Source organism: Rana temporaria, chromosome 1 (genome assembly GCF_905171775.1).
Source record: "Rana temporaria chromosome 1, aRanTem1.1, whole genome shotgun sequence".
In the NCBI taxonomy this organism is placed as follows: domain Eukaryota; kingdom Metazoa; phylum Chordata; class Amphibia; order Anura; family Ranidae; genus Rana; species Rana temporaria.
The window spans coordinates 53,298,504-53,320,129 of NC_053489.1; the positions used below are offsets into that span (position 1 = coordinate 53,298,504).

Consider the following 21,626-nt stretch of genomic DNA (forward strand, 5'->3'; position numbering starts at 1 on the left):
GGCTTAAAAGAACTTCATCCCTGCATGCATTGGTCTTTATTCTTACAGTAGAGAAGTCATTAATTATAACTTTTTGTAAATTGGGACATTTAAACTTGCTTTTTTTTATTTTTTTATTCCAATCTAAATTTAGTAGGAGTCGGAGTCGGTGCATTGTTTGCCGACTCCGACTCCAGGTACCCAAAATTTCCTCCGACTCCTCGACTCCAACTCCACAGCCCTGCGTCAGACTATCACAAAGTCGGATCAAAGTAGTATCCTGTTCATGAAAGTCGGATGGATGTTGGACCAATGTCACAGAGCAAAGTAGGATGAAAGTTGTATGACTGTCGTGTCGTACCAGTGTGAACCCGGCCTAAAGACTAATGCCTCATACACACTGTCCGATTATCAGATAAAAATCTTTTTCGGATAGATCGTTCGATGATCTGATCGTTAGTACACAACTTTTGACATCCAATCACAACAGTCCGTCCAACAAAATCCTAAGGGGGCAAACATGAAAACTTTGCTCGGACGGCAGCCTATCGTACGACAATCGTTTAATCAGTACAGTATGCGTCCGCTAAAAATTGATAGAAAAACACCACGCATGAGCGGAAACACGAAAATAAACCAGGAGGACATGCAGTGCCTTGTGAAAGTATTCGGCCCCCTTGAACTTTGCGACCTTTTGCCACATTTAAGGCTTCAAACATAAAGATATAAAACTAATTTTTTTTGAAGAAACAACAAGTGGGACACAATCATGAAGTGGAACTAAATTTATTGGATATTTCAAACTTTAACAAATAAAAAAACTGAAAAATTGGGCGTGCAAAATTATACAGCCCCCTTAAGTTAATACTTTGTAGCGCCACCTTTTGCTGCGATTACAGCTGTAAGTCGCTTGGGGTATGTCTATCAGTTTTGCACATCGAGAGACACATTTTTGCCCATTCCTCCTTGCAAAACAGCTTGAGCTCAGTGAGGTTGGATGGAGAGCGTTTGTGAACAGCAGTTTTCAGTTCTTTCCACAGATTCTCGATTGGATTCAGGTCTGGACTTTGACTTGGCCATTCTAACACGTGGATATGTTTATTTGTGAACCATTCCATTGTAGATTTTGCTTTATGTTTTGGATCATTGTCTTGTTGGAAGACACATCTCCGTCCCAGTCTCAGGTCTTTTGCAGACTCCATCAGGTTTTCTTCCAAAATGGTCCTGTATTTGGCTCCACCCATCTTCCCATCAATTTTAACCATCTTCCCTGTCCCTGCTGAAGAAAAGCAGGCCCAAACAATGATGCTGCCACCACCATGTTTCACAGTGGGGATGGTGTGTTCAGGGTGATGAGCTGTGTTGCTTTTACGCCAAACATAACGTTTTGCATTGTTGCCAAAAAGTTTGATTTTGGTTTCATCTGACCAGAGCACCTTCTTCCACATGTTTGTGTCTCCCAGGTGGCTTGTGGCAAACTTTAAACGACACTTTTTATGGATATCTTTAAGAAATGGCTTTCTTCTTGCCACTCTTCCATAAAGGCCAGATTTGTGCAGTATACAGGGACTGATTGTTGTCCTATGGACAGAGTCTCCCACCCCAGCTGTAGATCTCTGCAGTTCATCCAGAGTGATCATGGGCCTCTTGGCTGCATCTCTGATCAGTCTTCTCCTTGTATGAGCTGAAAGTTTAGAGGGACGGCCAGGTCTTCGTAGATTTGCAGTGGTCTGATACTCCTTCCATTTCAATATTATCGCTTGCACAGTGCTCCGTGGGATGTTTAAAGCTTGGGAAATCTTTTTGTATCCAAATCCGGCTTAAAACTTCTCCAGTATCTCGGACCTGCCTGGTGTGTTCCTTGTTCTTCATGATGCTCTCTGCGCTTTAAACGGACCTCTGAGACTATCACAGTGCAGGTGCATTTATACGGAGACTTGATTACACACAGGTGGATTCTATTTATCATCATTCGTCATTTAGGTCAACATTGGATCATTCAGAGATTCTCACTGAACGAGAGAGAGTTTGCTGCACTGAAAGTAAAGGGGCTGAATAATTTTGCACGCCCAATTTTTCACTTTATTTGTTAAAAAAAGTTTGAAATATCGAATAAATTTCATTCCACTTCATGATTGTGTCCCAATTGTTGTTGATTCTTCAAAAAAAATGACAGTTTTAAATTTTTATGTTTGAAGCCTGAAAAGTGGCAAAAGGTCGCAAAGTTCAAGAGGGCCGAATACTTTCGCAAGGCACTGTAGGGGTCACACGTATTTGACATTTCAGATATGTAGCTACGCACGCGGGAAGGTTTTTCATTGACGCTACTTTGAAATCGTGCTACTTTACTTGAAGTAGCACGGTTTCAAAGCAGCAAGGTCAGCACGATTTTAGGTGCTACTTGATAGACATCTGTGTGGCTTCATACACAGATGTCTATTGAAGCCGTACCTGAAAATCAGCAAAAGTAATGCAGGAACTACTTTAACAAATCGATGCGGTGTCGCATAGATTGGAACAGTGCCATTGCCTCCATTAGGCTGCAACTTGTCATGCAATTTGATCTCTCAAATCGCATGACAAATTGCTCCAATGTGAACCTAGCCTTAAACAAACTGTAGTATCCAGCTGCAACATACCAAAATTAAAGACGTGAAGGGGGTACTTTATGAATGCATTGTAAGAAGGTCAGACCAAGTTTACTCTGCATCTTGTTTTCAAGTTAACAGCTTACACAACAAACAGAATTTGGAATACATACCCAGCTTGGAAAGTCAGACCATGTTGGCACACGCTGGCACAGGTCACGCAGGATACGGATGATGATTACACAGGACTGCAAACCATTGGCTCTAGCCTTGCATACAAGAACAGCAACAAGTTACCAACAACATAAAGCCAGCAGGCGAAAGACTAAAATGCCACTTTTTGAAGCACTGCGCTCATCAATTTCTGTGGCATTTTAGACATAAGAGAAAAGAAAATAATAAAACTACATTTTGTGATTTTCTGTTAACTGTGACTTGAAAGCCTTGCAGACAAAAAGGAATTGAATCACATTTACATTCTAAAACAAAGTTCTAGCAAGAAAAAAATAACCAAAAATAAAAAAACATGAAAAAAAAAAAAAAAAAAACACAAGTAGGGACTGGAAGGTGGCCAGAATCTGTTTGGCATTGTACTGTGGCTTTGCGGGAAAGCAAAGTCACAATGCCAAATGGGTTCTCGGTACCTTTCACTTCCTACGCTAAAAAGATAAAAAAAAATAAAAAAAAATAAGATTTAAAAAAAAAAAATTAAAAGCTAAACAGGAAGCAGTTTACACATTTCATCTGTTAAGCAAAGATACTCTGCAGCCTTATGGAATAATACAGATTCACAACACAGTCTAGGATGGGAACACTGATAAAAATGAGTCAGTCTTTAATTAATGACTACTCAATGACCAGAAATTAATAAAAAATTAAATGGAGCAAAACAAAAACAAAACAAACAAAATTGGCAATAAAACAGCTGGATGTAAGTCTTTATACATTTGAAATGTTCTTGTTCCATGCTTCTGGTCATTTAATTTTAATTTTTTTAATAGGAACAAAACAAGCGTGTAGTAACTATACAACAAATTAAACAGTGAGTGCTAATCTCTCATAAGGCTACAAGAAGAAAGTAAAATGATGTGCGAACCTGGAACCACTTAGCGTGGCGGAGAGCAGCCAGAGCGTCAAGGCATTTTTGCCTGTCCAAGACGTCCGGTGGGTCTTTCACCATACCCGAGGTTACATCTAAAATGGATTGAATTGGCAAAAGTGCAGTGAGGAACGGGTGTTTGACCAGGTGAGCAAGACAAATCCTTCTATACAGCTACAGTGTCACACAAGCCATTCCCATGACAAGTACCAATGTTGTCTGACAACGTAATGAGCCCCATACATGATGCTTGACAGCAAATGACATTTAAACACGTTACCACACCAGATTTCCTGTTGCCGCTGAAGTGTCCTTTACTGCAACAGCAAATTATTTGTAAATGTAATATCATTAAGGAGGAGGGTAGGGGAGGTAGACTATATGTGGTTGTTCTAACCACAAATATTTTAGGGGCGATTTGAAAATGCCGCTTTAAGGCCTGGGTGCCTCTAATGTTTTCTTGATTATGGAAACTAGCAGATTAGCTTTTGGAAAAGTGTGAGAGGTCAATCAGTCCAGTCAAACTTCAACGACATAAAACTCACCCATAATAAAACCTCCATAACGTGGAAGAAGCCCAACGGTGTGGGATGCAGGGACACCCTTAAAAATGTAACTATGGGGGGCTCAAGGAGAGAAAAAAAAAAACACAGTGCCCACCTTTCGTAACCTCCTCTTTGGTAAAATATCAAGACTACAGGCGCAGGTTTTGTCTAAAATTGGTTAAACCTACATGCAGCGACCTTGGCTAGTTAAGTCTCCCACTACATTGTGTGAATTAAAGAAGGATGGTTGACCACAATGCACTAGCAAACTAGATCACAAGACAGAAGGGATGCAGAAATCCACTGCAGCAAACTTATACCAATTTAAGTACAAGAAAAAAGCATTCAAACTAGTCATGCACCAGCAGTCCTGGCTGCTACATATGACTATCGGCAGAGGCGACTACTGGATTTGGCCAGGCGATGGTCTTAAATGCTCTCACTGCACAAAAAGGTATTGATCAAATACCTGGTTGTAGACATCAGATGATGTAGGAGATCAGATTGATGCTAATCAGGACTTGGTCAGCAGCATGTAAGTTCACTAAATTGATTAGAGGTTAGCTTGTAGAAAAGATGTAAATATGGCTTAAAAGATCATGTCACCCAAAATGGATACTTCAGTTTCACAGATGCTCAAGGATTGCGGCACCCACTGCATTCTATTTTCTCTTGGAAGCTCCAGATCAGAGATGACCTTTCTGCAATTCTCTCCTGGTGCTACACTGTCCTTACCATAAAAAAGGGATATCAGGAAAGTGAGCCCCAGAATGACATACCTGGGCACAGGGTGCAAAAGACAAGAGCAGCCTGCAGATTTAATCAACGCCTCAGCATCCACTTAAAACTGAAATTCAAGTTTGGGTAGACTAACCCTTTAAGCTGCTTTCATAATTGCCCCATACACGGGCAGGGAACAGTAGCTAATCTAACCAAACCCTTCCATGGGATATGAAAATCAGAACGCGCCACAATGCACACACTATAGTGGAGTGTGGATTTTTGCATCCAATTTGAATGGTTTTGGATCAACCCCTTGAGAGTCAAGTTCAAGAACACTTTAGCAGTGGAGAATCAAGGAAATCCAGCTGATAATATGAATTGGCAAACTGCTTAAATGTTCTAATAATGTCTGCTAGAAAGGCGATTGCAAAAAAAAATTATAAAAAAATTTGATCCGGTCAACTAACAATGTGACACTGGTTAAAAAAGTTAAGGCAAAATGCATGGACACAAAAATATATATTTTTTTTTTATAGGCTCCTTTGTCAATGCACTTTTAAACAAAAATGAAGGAACCAGGGGGTTGTAGGGGTGCCCTGCATGCCATTTAAAAAATAGCAAGTCTCTGGAACCAGGGGGTTGTAGGGGTGCCCTGCATGCCATTTAAAAAATAGCAAGTCTCTCTGGGGTGAACAAGCCATGAAATGATGATAATCTGGTAATTCACCACGCTCTTTAGCTTTGATCACAAACTCAGGACTTCAATGTAGTAGTTCACTGTTCAAATGTGCAGTTATAAATTAGAAAGGAAAGCAGTCAATGTTGGCAAATTATATTATCACTGGGTTGACGTTTAAACAGGGAAATTTAAAGGGCTCCACCAAAAACAGGATCCTTTGCCTTTACGAGCAGGGAGATTGGGGGACTCATGTGAAGCTACACTTGCCTCCTCTTTCTGCTCTTCTCAATCCCTTTCCGATAAGTCGGTTTGATTTTCTATGGAACTTTCCCAGCACAGTTGTTCGGGAAAGCTTAACAGAAAACATTAATAGCAGTGATCAGGCAGCAAGTGATGCTTGACATCAGCGCACCCCAATACACCCAAATTAAACAGTTACCCGTTAACTTGATTTCCAAAATGCTCTTGAAATAAGAGGTTAATCAGTGAAAAGATTGCTGTGCCCACACTATTTCATGCTTCGCTTTGGGAGAAAAAGAAAAAGGATTTTCAGAAACTTGTTAATTAGCTAAGAAGGGTGGTAATTATAAGTCTCCGCCCATGAGGAACCAATTTACCAATGCTTAGTCAATTTCCTGCATCTCACAATCAGAACTAACATTTCTTTTGGCTTCAGTTACTATATCCTGTAGGCAATAGCGAAAACATGAGAAAATATGTAAAACCATCAGAGAAAATAGTGTGAACACTGCATACATTTGAGAAGAAACAAGAAGGGAAGGAGTAAAAGCAGATGCCTGCACTATGCAACCAAACCCCCCTCTGTAATATATTAACAAGGCTGGTGTGACACTGAGCTAGAAAAACCTTGGTCAAAAATCCTTCCGTTGTCTTGGCAGAAATTCCTTGCTGGAACCAATTCTCAGCTACAAGGCTTTAGAGGAACAGCTGAAAGGATGGAGAAAAACACACACACAAGTATACTTGCTGGTGGAAAGGCTCAACAGCAAGGTTAACATATTGCAACTAAAAGGGTCACTTTGGTTTCAATGTAACAGAGCTGTGGCATCTAGAATCAGGAGAACGACATGCAACAAAAAGGGAAGCCCCTAACCCATTAGTTACCTTTTAAAACAAAGCAATTTTGAGGTTAGGTGACAGACTGTGCACTGCAAAACCTTGTTATTTATGCAGAAGGTAGGAAAGCAGGAGGCACAATGGTCATTATAGACAATGTCAACTTTAACTGAAAAGTGGACTTCCACTTAAGACCAACTAATGTGGCAACATTAATGTGGCAATATCTGACTTGACAAGGACAGGGCCCACTGATCTTGAAAGAATTAACCATGGGAAAAAAAAACAAAACAAAAAAAAAACACCACCATTTACTGGGAAACAAAAACCAGTGATGGCACCAACAGGTGAATAAAATTTGGTCTATCACAGAGTAGCACTAGCAGATACATAAATAGTTGGGCTTAGGGGACTAAGGCAATACAATAAAATTAGGGAGGTCTAAAATTGTGGTCCACATATCAGTTAAAGTGGAAAAACCCCTTGCAAAATAAGGAAAAATTCAGCAATGTACTTCAGGAAAATAAATAAACCGAACCTGGATTGTTTAGTGCAATGCAGGATTCACACTAGGTCAGATCAACGACAACTTTGTTTCCTTTTATAAGAATAAAGCATGCAAAGGATAGCTATAAAACATTTCCTTCATGTCTGTAAAAACATAATTATTAGACAGAACCACAGGAGGAAAGTACTGCTATACTTCTAATTACAAATGATGGGACTTAAATAGCTCATCTAACAAAATGATTAAACATTTAATGCAGACTGGAAGTTGCCTGTATCACAGTGAGCAGTTTCCCTGACACTAGCAAAGGAAACAAATGTCATTCTCTGACCTACATGACAGAACCAACAAATTGCAGACATTGCTTCTGCTTTATATAGCAAGTAGATGACCGGAAAGAGGTATATAAAACACCATGGCAGCAACACTGGCGTCACATCAATTCTTTTCAGAGATGCAAACTGTTCATAATAAAGCAGCCATCTTTATGGAGGATGCTATATTTAATTGTGAAGAAACAAGGAAAACGTACTATTCAGCTGGCAATATTAAAAAGGAAGGGGAGCTAGATCTCTTGCTATAAATTCTCCTCAAACATGCATGAAGTCATAAAATGAAGGGGAAAAAAGCGGGGTATTGCATAGCTCTGTGAAGAATTATTAATGGACCTTTAAATGTTCACTTTAAAAAGAAAAAAAAAAAAAAGAAAAGTTTTTTCCTAAATGTGAACTGATTAAATTTAAAAAGGCAGTATGCATCTGGTAGAAGTGTGACACCATGTTTGTGCTAGAATCTGTCATCCCATTAAGAAATATGCAAATAAAACAAAATATACAAGTGATCATGGCAGTAATGTTAAGGTTTTTCCAACCTCCATCCCTCGAGTTTTCTTCTCTCATGATCGGAGAGGTCAGCGTTATTGTGACCTGCATTTTAGGTTCTACGCAGGAATTTAAAATAATAGCAGATTCCGGAATGGAAGACACCACCTCATATTTCTCAGGGCTGATCACCTGTAGAAAATGGAGACAATGGGATTTTAGAGGGACAATGTAACAAAAAAATATAGGAGGGGGAAGAAATAATAAAAATAAAGCTCATTGTTATACAGAAGTTATATAGCACCGACAGATTACAATGTAGAGGGGGGACAGCACAATTACAATACAGAAGGAATAAGAGGGCCCTGCTAATAAAAAATAAACCACATTTAAAAAGAGACTGTTGGCAGACCATTCATTTAAAAAAAAAAAAAAAAAAAATTCCTGTAAGATTTAAATGTGCATTTTATTTATTATAGGTACTTCTATAGTGTCAACTTATGCAGCACTTTACACACACACAAAATTATATATATATCTATATCTATAGATATATATAAAAATATCTTAGATCCCCAACTCACATACTAGGGCCAATTTAGACAGGAACCAACCTACCAGCACGTCTTTGGAGTGTGGGAGGAAACTGTAGCACCCAGGGGAAGCCCATGCAGGCACAGGGAGAACCTGCAAATGTTTTTTTCCTGTAAAAGCCTCCCATGTGTAGACATCAACAAGCCCCAAGACTCCTCTTATGGGGGTCCCCCTGTGGTGCTCTAGGCTCCTTTTCCTCATCGTTGAAAGGGACAGCAGCAGACCAGTAGTGTTGGCTGCAGACTGGCATAGAGCTGGATCGATGTAGGACTCAGGTAAAGGGCAAAAAACTTACAGAAATGTGTTTATCTTAAATGCAGGGGGGGGGGGGGGGTTATAGGGAAGAGTAAGATAACCCCTGTCAGTTTTAATTACTTTGTCCCCATTAGGGAGGATTACCCTCTCTATCCAGTTTACCATTATCAAAGTAAAAGAAAATCCCAAATTTTGAGTTGTCCCCTGAAAAGTAATAATGGGGAATTTTCGAATAGGGGACACTAGTTCTGGTGACCTGGGGGTCTCCAAGAGATTCCCTTTATTTGCAGGAATTTACTTACTTCCTGTCTTTGCTATGGAATAGGAAGTGAAGGGAAATCTCCCCAATGGGACAAGGCACAAAAACAAAACATTACAGGGGTTATAACCCTTCCTTTAGCCAAAATGTAAAAAAAGTGTTTTGCCTATAGTTCTTCTTTATAGGCAAAAAAAGTATTGCCTTTAGAACCACTTTAGCAGCTCACTGGAAGGTATTTTTCTGTGCGAGTCGTTTTTTTTATTTTCATATAAAAAGGGAGGACAAAATAAAGAAAACGGGGAACCGTAGAAAACGTTATTTTTTTATTTTAGTCCAATGTGGGTCAGAAGGAGCTGTAGAAAAAAAAAAAAAAGGGGGAACCATGGTGGTAGTAGTAGGGTATCATCTTGGGTTGGCCTACAAGTTTAATAGGTGTGCTCGTGCAGTGCACTGCCCCTTCAAATAACATGCCAAGTGAAATTTATATTATATATATATATATATATATATATATATATATATATATATATATATATATATATATATATATATATATATATATATATATATATATATATATATATATATTTTACGTGTGGCAATAGTAAAGTTGAATCTGTCCAACACAATCAAAATAAAAAGCAACCTAAAAATTCATATATGCAGAGTGCACTCTGCAGCAATGTGTACAAATGAAATTAATTCGAGTGAAGATCAGAAAGTAAACACTGTCTCCTTAAAAGAATGGATCATGAGAAAGGGACTCAAGGATCCCAGAGAGGTTACTGCTGATTAACATAACATGAATGCATTCTACAGTGTGGTCTTGAATGTACCATATAGTGTTATTACAGAGACATTGTGATCCAAAGCACACTTACAGTAAGCTGCTTGGGAAGATTCTCTGCTATACGAGTAAGCAAAGACTTAGTTGGTTTTTCAGCACAGAGTAAAACAAGGCTGACATTTCGATCACCACGCAGAAGCAATCCTTTTGCCAGAACACCAACACGCAGGACTCCCTTCAGTGCTCTGAAAAGAAGAACAGCCAGTTATACATAATGCAGTATTCATTCTACATAATGCAGTATTCATTCTACATTGGTTTATATCAAACTTTGAATTTCATCATGAAATTTGGGGGTCTATGTGACCACGATGGAAGAGAAAGGTATACTTTTGCCCCGCTCCTGCGGATACACTGAGGTGGGACGGCACCAGCAGGCTCCGTCACGTATATATACATGACTGAGCCTGGTCAGGGTTAGGAGTGTGCTCCTCCTGTGACTGATGTGTCCATCAGGCACAGCGGATCACAGTTACCGGTATGAGGTGATCACTATGGTTGGTCATAGCGACCACATCATGTAGAACAACCTGTCATGAACAGACTGCTTACTGTTGTGATCTGTGATTGCTTTGGGCAAATCACATGGCACCTGTACCATGTGATCAGCTTAGCCAATCACAGATCCAAAATTAGAGCTAAAACTATTGCTTATACAGTGGTCATCCCTGTATAAGCAATAACAGTGTTAAAAAAAAAAAAAAAAAAAAAAGAAGAAGAAGAAAACCCCCCCCCCCCCCCCCCCCCCCCCCCCCACACTCTATTCTTTCCCATTCTGTCCATGCATGCACACAAACATATATAAAAATAAAAATGGAGGCAGATATAAAAACTCTGAAATGGCATCTTATGAGCTGCTCATACCTCTCTTTGCTAAGATCCTTCTTCTCTTCGGTCTCCTTCACCTTACTCTTGTCTTGTTCAGCCATGGCGTCAGAGACCAGTTTTAATGCGCGTTCAGTCAGAGACACTATTTTCTGCACAGACTGCAGTTCCTCCTCTGTTGGGTAGATGGTGGCATGTTTGGTCATAACATATCGGTCATCGGAGGAATCTGGTCGCCGTAGAGGCTGCAAGACACAAAATAGGTTAATATGAATTAACAAATAAAAAATAGTTTGCGTTAAAAAATACTAGTGATGTAGTTGTTACGTTGATAGCATTGTGGCGTTCTAAAAATCCAGCGGCTTCAACAAAGATCAGCAGCACTGCTCTTGCTGTACTTACAGCTGGCCCTTGTGGTTGTGGTGGCATCCCTGGTCTCACTCCCAATAATCCAGGAGGTCCAGGGGGACCGTGGTGATAGCTTCCGTCCGGTCCTCTCCGTCGGTCATCCCAATGATGCTGCTCCTCCTCCATTCTCCTCCAGTACATGTCTTCTTCGTAGCGCCTGCAAACAGTACAAATGTGACGATCTCTGGCATCAATAAAACCGCTTATGCAAATTTTATTTAAAAAATTACTTATTTTTAAGAACAGTTTTGATAAAAGTAAACTTACTATTTTATAAGTAATTGTACTGGGCATCACAACCAATCAGGAGTTAAATACTGTCTATTTAAACACCTCAAATCTGACAGCTATAAGAACTTTGCCTTCCAAAAGCTAAAAACTAGCAGCCATGTCAATACAAATTGGTTACACAATCTCCTTTAGCTCTACAAATGATGCAGCGTGAGGGTCTGCTCGACTGGTCATAAATAGGCAAACTAAGACATTTTGGTAAATCGAAAGGATATTTTAGGCATAATTAGGCATAATTAGCATTTGGGTGTAACTTAAAACGTTCAATCCACAGAGCTTTGACAAAAGAGAAATGTGGAAGTTGCCACCTCTCATATCAAGGTTCAGCCTTCTATACCAAGTCAATAACCCAGAACTAGCTTGCAGCCAGTGAAGTCAGAAAACACTTGAAAGCTTGGTAGTGAAGTCAAGAGCAAGGTGACCAGTCCAAGGCCTGCATCTGAATGAATAGGGGGAATTCCCATAATTCTGCCCTCACAGGTACCCCTTTCAGCACTGCATGGCAATTAGTTTTACCTTGGCGGCCCACTAAGTGGTGTTGTAGTGGAGCTCTACCATTCTGCAGTCATAAAATTGGCTAGTTTACCATAGGGTCCTACCCCATTTTGAGAGGCGACAGTCGTCCCAGTATGACAGCTAATGCATCCATTATAGGTCAGTGATCAAACCTATGTGTGAAAGTCATACACATGTCCTGCAAGAATAGAGTAGACTCTGCAATGAAGTCTTTGCACTGTGGACAGGCGGCTATAAGGCCTCTTTCACACGGTTAGACCGATCAGGTCCGCCTGTCTGTTTTTCAGTCCGTCTGTCAGTTTTCTCAGGCCACCCATTGTTCTCTATGGAGAGGTGGATGTCAGTGGACATGTGTCTCCCAACACCTGCCTGGCATACGATAGAATCAGCTAAAAACAGACATATGGTGATACGTTCGCCATCTGTCCAGCGTGTCAGATCAGGTGGCAATATAATGATATGGACATGCAGTCCATTTCCATTCAACTGTTCCATGGAGGAGAGAAGACTATGCAGAGCAGACAGGACGTGTCATCCGCCTGCTCTTTGGGGGGGGCGATCAGCTGCCGAGCAGGCAGAAGCAGACACTGCTTGGACGGATCGGCCCAGGGGGAAAGAAGCACAAGACTCTGCAAAGGACTGGTCAGGAACAAAGCTGAGTGTCAATTTTGTAACCCACCATCCGTAACTAAAAAGGTTAGGCCCCATTCAGATGGCACTTGTACTGCATGCAGGCTGCGCTTGTTTTTACATCTGCATCCAGAGTGGTGTACAAGTAGCCACATCTATAGGCTGCCTGCAATCCACACCAAAACAAATGCCACCTGCATGCAATACTGGTGCCATCATCTGCTTAAACAAAGCCCCAACTCAATTTTTTATTTCATATTATTTGGACAGGTGTTATTTGCTAGTACCCTATTGAGAGGTTTCATCAACCTTGCATGGGATATTTCTTGTATTGTATCAGGCCATTTTCAAACTCGGGCAAAGTAAAACACCAAGATCATGACAATGAGCGCAGCTATAGGACAGAAGAATCAATCAATTTAGAGCATCATATCTTTTTAACACCAATTACAGCACACTACTTGATGTTAAACACTTCATCAAAGCAATCCACGCACCTCATCTCCATCCTCCACCGCTCCTCCTCTTCTCGCCTTCGCCAGTATTCTTCTTTCTGCATCTGTTTCCGCATCTTCTCCTCTTGGATCTTCCTGGCTCGAATGCTTGGCTTCACTTCCACCTGTAAATCTGGGTTTACCTTTTTCTGTTTGTAGAGGAAAAAGAGAAAGCAATTCAGTAGGGATATTTCATACTTCAATTTTGGTAGTTGATACAATTTAATCAGTAGCTGGAAGAAGAAAATAAGAGGACATCCAAATAAAAAATTGAGAGTCAACAGCTACAAATCCTATAGCTGCCGACTTAAAAGCGGTGGTTCCCCCTTAAAAACAACTTTTTTTTATTCCACTGCCCCCCCACATTCCATCACGATTAAGGCACATATTTTTTTTTTCCTGCTGTACATACCTTACTACAGCATATTCACCCGTGCATCCGGGTTGCGAGTCCCGCGGGAGTGGGCGTTCCTCACATGCTGTTGATTGACGTTTTGCCCAAAAACGAGCTCTCCCCACGTCGCGTAAGCCGCGTCACGGTTGGCGAAAGGAGCCGAACGGCGAGTCGGCGCTATACTGCGCATGCGCATCGCCGTTCGGCTCCTTTCGCCAATCGTGACGCGGCTTACGCGATGGGGGGAGAGCTCGTTTTTGGGCAAAACGTCAATCAACAGCATGTGAGGAACGCCCACTCCCGCGGGACTCGCAACCCGGATGCACGGGTGAATATGCTGTAGTAAGGTATGTACAGCAGGAAAAAAAAAAATATGTGCCTTAATCGTGATGGAATGTGGGGGGGCAGTGGAATAAAAAAAAGTTGTTTTTAAGGGGGAACCACCGCTTTAATAAAAAAGGACACTCAGGCCTCGTACACACGACCGGACATGTTCGGTCGGAGATTTCTGTCTGTCTGATGTTTGTACACACCATCAGACAGAAATCCGCGCGTAAACAATACGCGGGGACGTGGCCGCGCCGTCGCGGGCGGCCCTGGAAGTTCAAAGCTTCCACGCATGCGTCGATTCAGTACGACGCATGCGAGGGATGGCCGTTGGTCGGACATGTCCGGTGAGTCTGTATAGACGACCGAACATGTCCGACGGACATGGTTCCAACGGACAGGTTTCTTAGCATGCTGAGAAACATTTGTCCGCTGGAAACTGTCCGATCCGCCGGACAATTGTCCGGTCGGGCCTACACACGACCGAATATGTCTGCTGAAACCAGTGAGGCCTCGTACACACGACCGGATCTGTCCGCTGAAACTGGTCCGTCGGACCAGTTTCAGCGGACAGATCCGGTCGTGTGTACGAGGCCTCACTGGTCCAGTAATCCTTCGGCATCCTCACCTAGGGCTAGTTCATCACTAGCCTTTGAGTTCCCGGTGCCAGCATTCCAACTGTGGGCAGCTGGCTATGTGGCTTTGGGCTTCAGTCGGCTGCCCTATGAGCTTAATGAGAATAATCCCACAGTCTTTTGGGACACGTGTCGTGACCAGGAGGGATGGGATTTTGTACCCGCCCCCCTCCCCCCAAAAAAAGTTACATGGCAGGGTAGGACGACTTAAAGCAGAACTTTCCCTTTTGGGTAAAGTTCCACTGTAAGGTTTCGTTCACACTGTATACGGTATGTATAAAAAGGATGCACATTTTACTTGCATAGGCCTTTTCACACCATGTGCAGAGATGTGCATATTATGTAGGTCTCTGCACGGACCAGGACGCTGCTGTCACTTGAGCTTTTTTCTGTGCAGAAATATGTAACAAATTCTCTGCAAGGGAACAAAGAAAACAATTGTTCTGTTCACACACAATGTTGATGGGACATCAGATTTTATTTTTCTGTACAAGTTTTTCCCACGTAGAAAAAAAAAAAATCTGCATGCGATAACAGTGTTGTGGTGTGATAAGAAACGGAAGAGTGGTTTTTCTTGTGTCCTTGCAGAGACCGGTGCAGAATAACTCGCATTACTGCCCATGGTGTGAACAAGGCCTAAAGACATTATTAGTTTAGCACTCACCTTATACTGCAGCCGATGCCTCCTCCCTTTAAGATGCATTTCTTTAGCATTGGGATCATTAAAGCTGCATTCACACAGCTTACAGTGGAATCTGATAACTTTTCCTTCATCATTTCGTACCTGAAGGGAACATTTGTAGGTAAAAATACGTAGATTTGGACAGAGCTTTGTGCAATATACATTACAATATGAGAATACATTCATACATCTTGTTATAAAAACTTTAGTGGTGATCCCAGCATAGAAAAAAAACTATTCAGTCTCAGGAAGTGTAACAGGGCCACATGAGCTTGGAGACGAGGCTTAACCTAAGGCCGAGTAGGGTTTTTTCCACTGTCAGGGTGATAAGGAGGTAGAACTCTCCCACAATTGGTGGGGCCCTCAGGGAGTATTGATATTAAAAAAAAAAAAAAAGACACTGGAATGTGCATCTTGGTGAACGCAAAATACAGGGATATGGGAAATGATAATCGACACTGACACACGTACACCAACAAATGTTTGAACTGGATGGACTATTATCTTTAATAAGGCTGGGTTCACATCTATGCAAATTAGATAAGAGTTTCCCTGCATCCAATTTGCATAGCAGGCAAATGTGACCAGCTCTCTATAGAGCCGGTTCACATATCTCCAGGATGGCTGAGGAGCGCAATGCACAGAGGTGCATCTTTAGCTCTGTTTCAGGGCCGAATTTAGGCACAGATTTGTCCCCAAAACAGACGCACAGCCTTACTGTACGATTCGCAGGCCGGTTTAGATGTGAACCACTTCTAAACCTTACACACTATGTAACTATGGTACGTACTATACTATGGTAATGAGCAATCTGGGTATATGCCAATTGCCTGTAGACTACTACTCACTTGCCAGTGGATGGATAATTAAAATTAATTTTTTTTGTGGAATTATAACCAAAAAGTTTAAAATCTTACTTGCAGTTAAATACAAATACTAAAAGCAGTACACTGAGGTTTTCTATGCTACCTTTTCATGGCAAGGTTGAGCTCAGTTAAATTAAAACAGTCAATCGATTAACTGAGCTGCAAGTGTGAATACCTAATAGAGCTGCACGATTCTGGCCTAAATGAGAATCGTGATTTGTTTGCTTAGAATAAAGATTCTGATTCTCGTGGCACAACACCACCTTTCACATTATACAAAAAAAAAAAAAGCTCACTACCAACAATGGTTCAGTAAATCAAGAGACAAAAATCAACCTTTTCTCTGACATTAAAATGGTTGTAAACCTCTGTAAAAAGTAAAAAAAAAACAAAAAAAAAACATGCAAGACAAAAAGGCATAATGAGCTAGTATGCACAGCATACTAACTCATTATGAAATGCTTAAAGAGGAGGTCAAGGGGAAAAAAATATATTAAAAGCCAGCAGCTACACATACTGCAGCTGCTTTCTTTTAATAAATGGACACTTACCTGTCTTGCTGACCCTGTATGTCGGCAGTAGGTTTCCCGGCGTTAAGCTGAAAGGCTACACGCTGTGAACCCTACTGCGCATACGCGAGGCCCCGCTTTTCTATCCTATTAGCCTGGCGGCCAGGGAAGGAGAAGGAGGGAGCCCCGCGGTGACGTCGCTGCCTCGGCCGGACTCCCAGAAGTGGGAGTTCCACTTTAGGGTGGAGCACCGCTTTAAGTGCTTTGAGGAAAGGGGACATGGTAGTCGTAGGGTTGGCTGACTAACTTTGCCTTGAATGGTTAAGGTGACAGGGTCTGCAAGCGGCTTGCCTCAACATTGATTATTGCTGGACAGCTTGACTTTTGTAAATGTGAAAAAAAATTACATGCATTAACAGTTACTGTAGGACAACTTATTTTTTTTGCAATAGTGATCCTTTAACTCAGAAAGTAGTAAAGCAAGCAAACATGTAAACTTCTAACTGGTGTTTAGCAATTTAAGATCATACAGTATTCACCGAATTGAAAGGTCAAAAGAATGAATTCTATATAAACACACACACGTGCTCTTGAAAAATTTCCTCTTAAAATTTGAACGTTAGGTCAGAAAATTAAGTCCTGATAGAGGACTTCAGGGTGGCCCCTTTTGGCAGGTATAGCTAGGTAAAACCATTAAAAATAAGTGCCTACACTATTTAAAATCCATTAATACACTGTCTCACCCTCCTCTGCACATGCTCCATTGCTCTATTTTTAGGCACTGACAAATTTGAGTCAGATACGACGAGAGCCTAAAGCGAAATGAAACCCTCCTATTCTTTACAGTCAAGAAAGCTACTTCTGTTTGATCTGCAACTGCCATGGTGCTGCACATGTGATCAGTTATGACACCAGTCATTTGATGGTTTGATTAAGGAAAAAAAAAAAAAAAAAAAAAAAAAAAAAAAAAAAAAAAAAATAAAAAGAAGGAATTAGCAATCCAAGCATTGCAGGAAAGTAACAGAATTTAGTTCTAGCAGCCTCCAGCAAGAAGAAACCGGAGCAATGTGGGGGAAATTTACAGCACACACTAAATGTTGGTAGCATAGTTAGTAATGTGAAATGTAAATTCCTTGCTTAACTATTTTTTTTTAAAATTATGGATAAAAAGCCACTTTAAGAAGTATTTTCTCTGAATGCATTATGCGAAATTGCCAAGCAGTCTATGGGGGATTGATACACAGCTGTCATTTATCATATGCAGATACGTAGGAAGCAAGCCGAGTGGGAAATTAGTAGCAGTCCTGTATCTTCAATTTGTATTTGGGTCCAATTTTCAACACACCTCTTCAACATAATCATGACCCACAGGCTGGACATCACTCTGAAGAGCAGCAAGGGTCTGAGCAGCTTCGGACATTGCATCCATCTTGGATTCGGGTGACTGCACACTGGAACTAGGAGTAACCTTAACACCGTCTTTGCTGTCTTCAATCTTATTCCCAGTGGACTGCAATTTATTACCACCTACGAAGGAGAGAGTAAATAAGACCTTAAAAAGCTACTATAACCAAAAAGTGACCATAGGCTACGCTCTTTAAATAAAAAAAAAAAAAAAAAAAAAAACACAAGCGCGCGCACACACACCCTTTTTAGCTCAATTTATAGTTAAACAGTGAATGATGGACTTTATGTACATGTAGTAGTAAATGAACGTCTGCTAAAAAGCCTGCAGCTTAGTGTAGATACAGAAAGTAAACAAAACTCTAAGCTGATAGAGCAGACCATTGTTTTCACACCAATACCGCTGTCGCTAATAACCGCTATTGCAACAACATTAAAATTTACTAAAGCAGAATGAAAAAAGACTACACAAAACATAGCTGCTAAATGTGGCTTCCCCATTGTTTTTATACGCCGACAGTTTCTACTAAATCACCATCACCTTGGACAACAGGAGTCAGGACGCCCACTAACACACAACTCCTTTCTCTAGCTGCAACGTAGAGAGTCCTGACTCTCCTGTAGTCCAAGGGAGGGGGCGAGCACAACACTCCACACCAGGGAGAAAGCCTCCCATTACTGTGTGTAGTTACAGACAGAAGAACAGGAAGTGAGGATTTCTCAGAAGAAATAAGGACATTTAAAAGCAAAAATCGAAGGATGAGGTAAGTGAAGGAGGACTGCACTAAGGTAGAGGAAACTAAAGGGGTTGTAAATGGTGTTTTTCCCTAAATAAAGGATGCACTGTGGATGTCTGGAAGCCTATATATCTGTAGGTGTCTGAAAGCTTATGTGGGGACACTAGAGACAAAGAGTGGACAGGATGGAGTAGGAGTTCCTCCTGTGATCTCAAGCTACCAGCACCTAAAAGGAAATGCAGCAACGAGTGGAGAACCGAAGGACTGGGCAGGAGGGATGGTGTTGACAGTTCTCCCAAAATTCAGTCTGACAACACGGAAGGGGGGTTAACAATGAGGGTAAAAAAGGAGTGGAAGTAAAAAAATAAAAATAAAAAAGTATTTTGCAGGAACAGAAGGAATTGGAAAGAAAATAGAGAGAAAGCAAATGATGCACTTGTTACCGCCGAGCACCGATTATGCCTATGTCGCATAAGCTGTAGATCTGACTGACTTTTACAAAACTGAAATTTTAAGGATTCCTCAGCTTTAAAAAAAGTTAAGAAATGTTCTTATGAGCCATCCACAGCACTTATTACACAACAAACATTATTAGACAGAAATGTACTTGCCCACAAAAGTTATTTTTGGCGTGGTTATTTTCTTAACGATGTTGTTAGATGAGATGGTAGACAGTTTGCTTGCTCCCATAGTGCCAACAGATGAGCCGGATGTAGACGTGGACAGTTTTGAAGCAGGTGTAGTAAGAGAGGAGCTGGATGTACTGTTTGATGAGGCAGCTGACTTGGAGACAGCTGCCGAGGTGACAGACTGGTTCACGACATTTGGTTCTGTTGACGGAATGGGTTTGCCAAGTTTGGTGTGCAACTTCACAACCTGATGAAGGAAATAAAAAGAGTTATATATTTTACATCAAGCCCAAAAGTAATATCAAAAACATTCTGTGCTCCATCTGAGATGGACCCGTCACCCATTAAAAAAAAAAAAAAAAAAAAAAAAAAAAAAAAGAAGGTGTTGTGCACACAGACATAATTTTGCACATTGACCGCAGTAATCTGAGCAGGATACACTGTTCACAATCACGCTTTCATTACAGCCCATAGATCAAAACCACATATGCTCTGTAGTCATGAAGAATGCTGTGAAGAATGAGGCTAGTAGGTAGATACTGTGCTGGTTCTTCAAGTAGGGAAAACTAGTGCCTACATGCTGTTAACCAGCCATCCTGGCTGGCCCATGTGTATCATGGAAAAGGGCTTAAATATAATTCTGTATGTCACTGTAAAAATGTCAAGCCACTGCAAAGCAGCCATCTAAAAGATGCAGTATTTGTTCCACCACTCACGCTTGGTGTTTGTAATGCCAAAAAAAAAAAAAAAACTAATGCTACTTCCTTTTTTAAAGCAATGTAACATGTTTGTGAATATTGCCATCTTATCGAGCCCAGCCTGTGTTGTGGAATACCTGGTTGATCCTACTTGTGCGCCTCCTCCTCCTGACCACACTAGCATAGCAGCTGATCCATGCTAGCGTGGTCAGTTTACATTCTATGTTATGCTGCCAATACAACAAGCATGCTGTCCTAGAGTGCAGCATGCCTGTATCTTCCGTTTTCTGTGGAAAGCCACGTCCCCTCCAGTCACTACTAAATTCTTCTCACTGCAATCAGCTGGGGTCACCGGGTCTGTTATATTTCTATAGAAACGTAGACGCTCGCCAGCAATGTAATTTCCTGCAATGATGTCACGCCTCTCTCTTGGCATGACCATCAGCAGGTACATGGATCGCCAAGTAAGCTAAAGCAATTTAGCACGTAGGTCAAGAACAAAAATATAAAATACCTGCATTTAGGACAGAGTAGAATTTATCCTCAAAATAATGTGTCTTAGTTCAGTGGCCCTCGACCACTGTCCTCAAGCACTTGTGTGACCTGAAAGTTGCGTGACTTTTCCAAGGTTGACACGACTTGAAGCAATGCCTGTGTAATCGTGAGGTCTATGGATCTCAAGTTGCATCAAAAGCAGTGAAGGGACTACTTTGAAGTCGCACAGATATGAATGGTACTCATTGGAAATCATGGGGTGAGACTTTGCAGTCCCAAGTCGCACAAGTGTGAAAATGGGCCCAACTTTTGTGAATGCAGAAGCTGGCATGTGGTTCAATGACAGCAGTGCCAATGTATTGCAAACAGGGCTCGGGTCCTATTCGCTGTCCTTTTTGTATGAAAGTAAAGGCCAATACACTTTAGGTTAAATTGTTGCTTCCCCCTCTTTATACCCACAATGCCGACTGTTTGTAAAAGTTCAGCATAAATACTTTTTTTCATCAGCTTATGCATGGTCATGTGATCTGTAAGAACTGGTTGCCCTGTGACTAGTTTGCTCTCCTGGAGAAGCAACATTTTGAACCTAAAAATTGTATATACTTGACTGACACTTTTAAAGAAAGGGACATTTAGGCTTTATTTCCACTGGCGTTTTTACAGCCACTTTTCTGAGCGTTTTTTACAGCTTAAAAACGCCTATGTGGCATCATTCCCACATAGGCGTTTTTGAGCTGCAAATGGCATAGGCGTTTTTGAGCTGTAAAAAAAACGCGGGACCAGGGCGTCCTGTGGCTCCAGCAATAGAGATGCAAAGACGTAAAAAAAAAGACATTAAAAAACGCTACCGCAGCGGTTTTTTGTTTTTTTTTACAAAATAAACATGGACAGGCGTTTTTAAGCTGTAAAAAAGGCTAACAGTGGCTGTAAAAACGCCAGTGGAAATGAAGCCTAAAAGTTTTTTTAACCAACATGTCACACTTATCTGCTCTGTGTAATGGTTTTGCACAGAGCAGCCCTAATACCTCTTCTCTGGTCCCCTGCTGGCATTCCCAACTCTCCCTTTCTCCCACACACCCAAAGCAACTTTCTATGGCGTCTTTCGTGCAGGC

At 41.2% G+C, this 21,626-nt stretch overlaps 1 protein-coding gene across 4 annotated transcripts in view; it reads right to left on the reverse strand.

Annotated features, from left to right (window-relative positions):
• Positions 1 to 21,626, reverse strand: part of ZFR (zinc finger RNA binding protein) — a 106,578-nt gene that overhangs the window by 16,666 nt on the left and 68,286 nt on the right. For 2 of the 4 annotated variants that reach the window (XM_040337976.1, XM_040337966.1), the window contains exons 9-18: positions 19,304 to 19,568; positions 17,897 to 18,078; positions 15,159 to 15,278; positions 13,142 to 13,287; positions 11,202 to 11,364; positions 10,839 to 11,044; positions 10,009 to 10,159; positions 8,070 to 8,211; positions 3,664 to 3,761; positions 2,741 to 2,836 (exon numbers count right to left, since the gene is read on the reverse strand). In XM_040337976.1, the coding sequence (XP_040193910.1) occupies positions 2,741 to 2,836; positions 3,664 to 3,761; positions 8,070 to 8,211; positions 10,009 to 10,159; positions 10,839 to 11,044; positions 11,202 to 11,364; positions 13,142 to 13,287; positions 15,159 to 15,278; positions 17,897 to 18,078; positions 19,304 to 19,568 (1,569 nt within the window). The other 2 variants (XM_040337994.1, XM_040337986.1) reach the window with 2 other exon arrangements.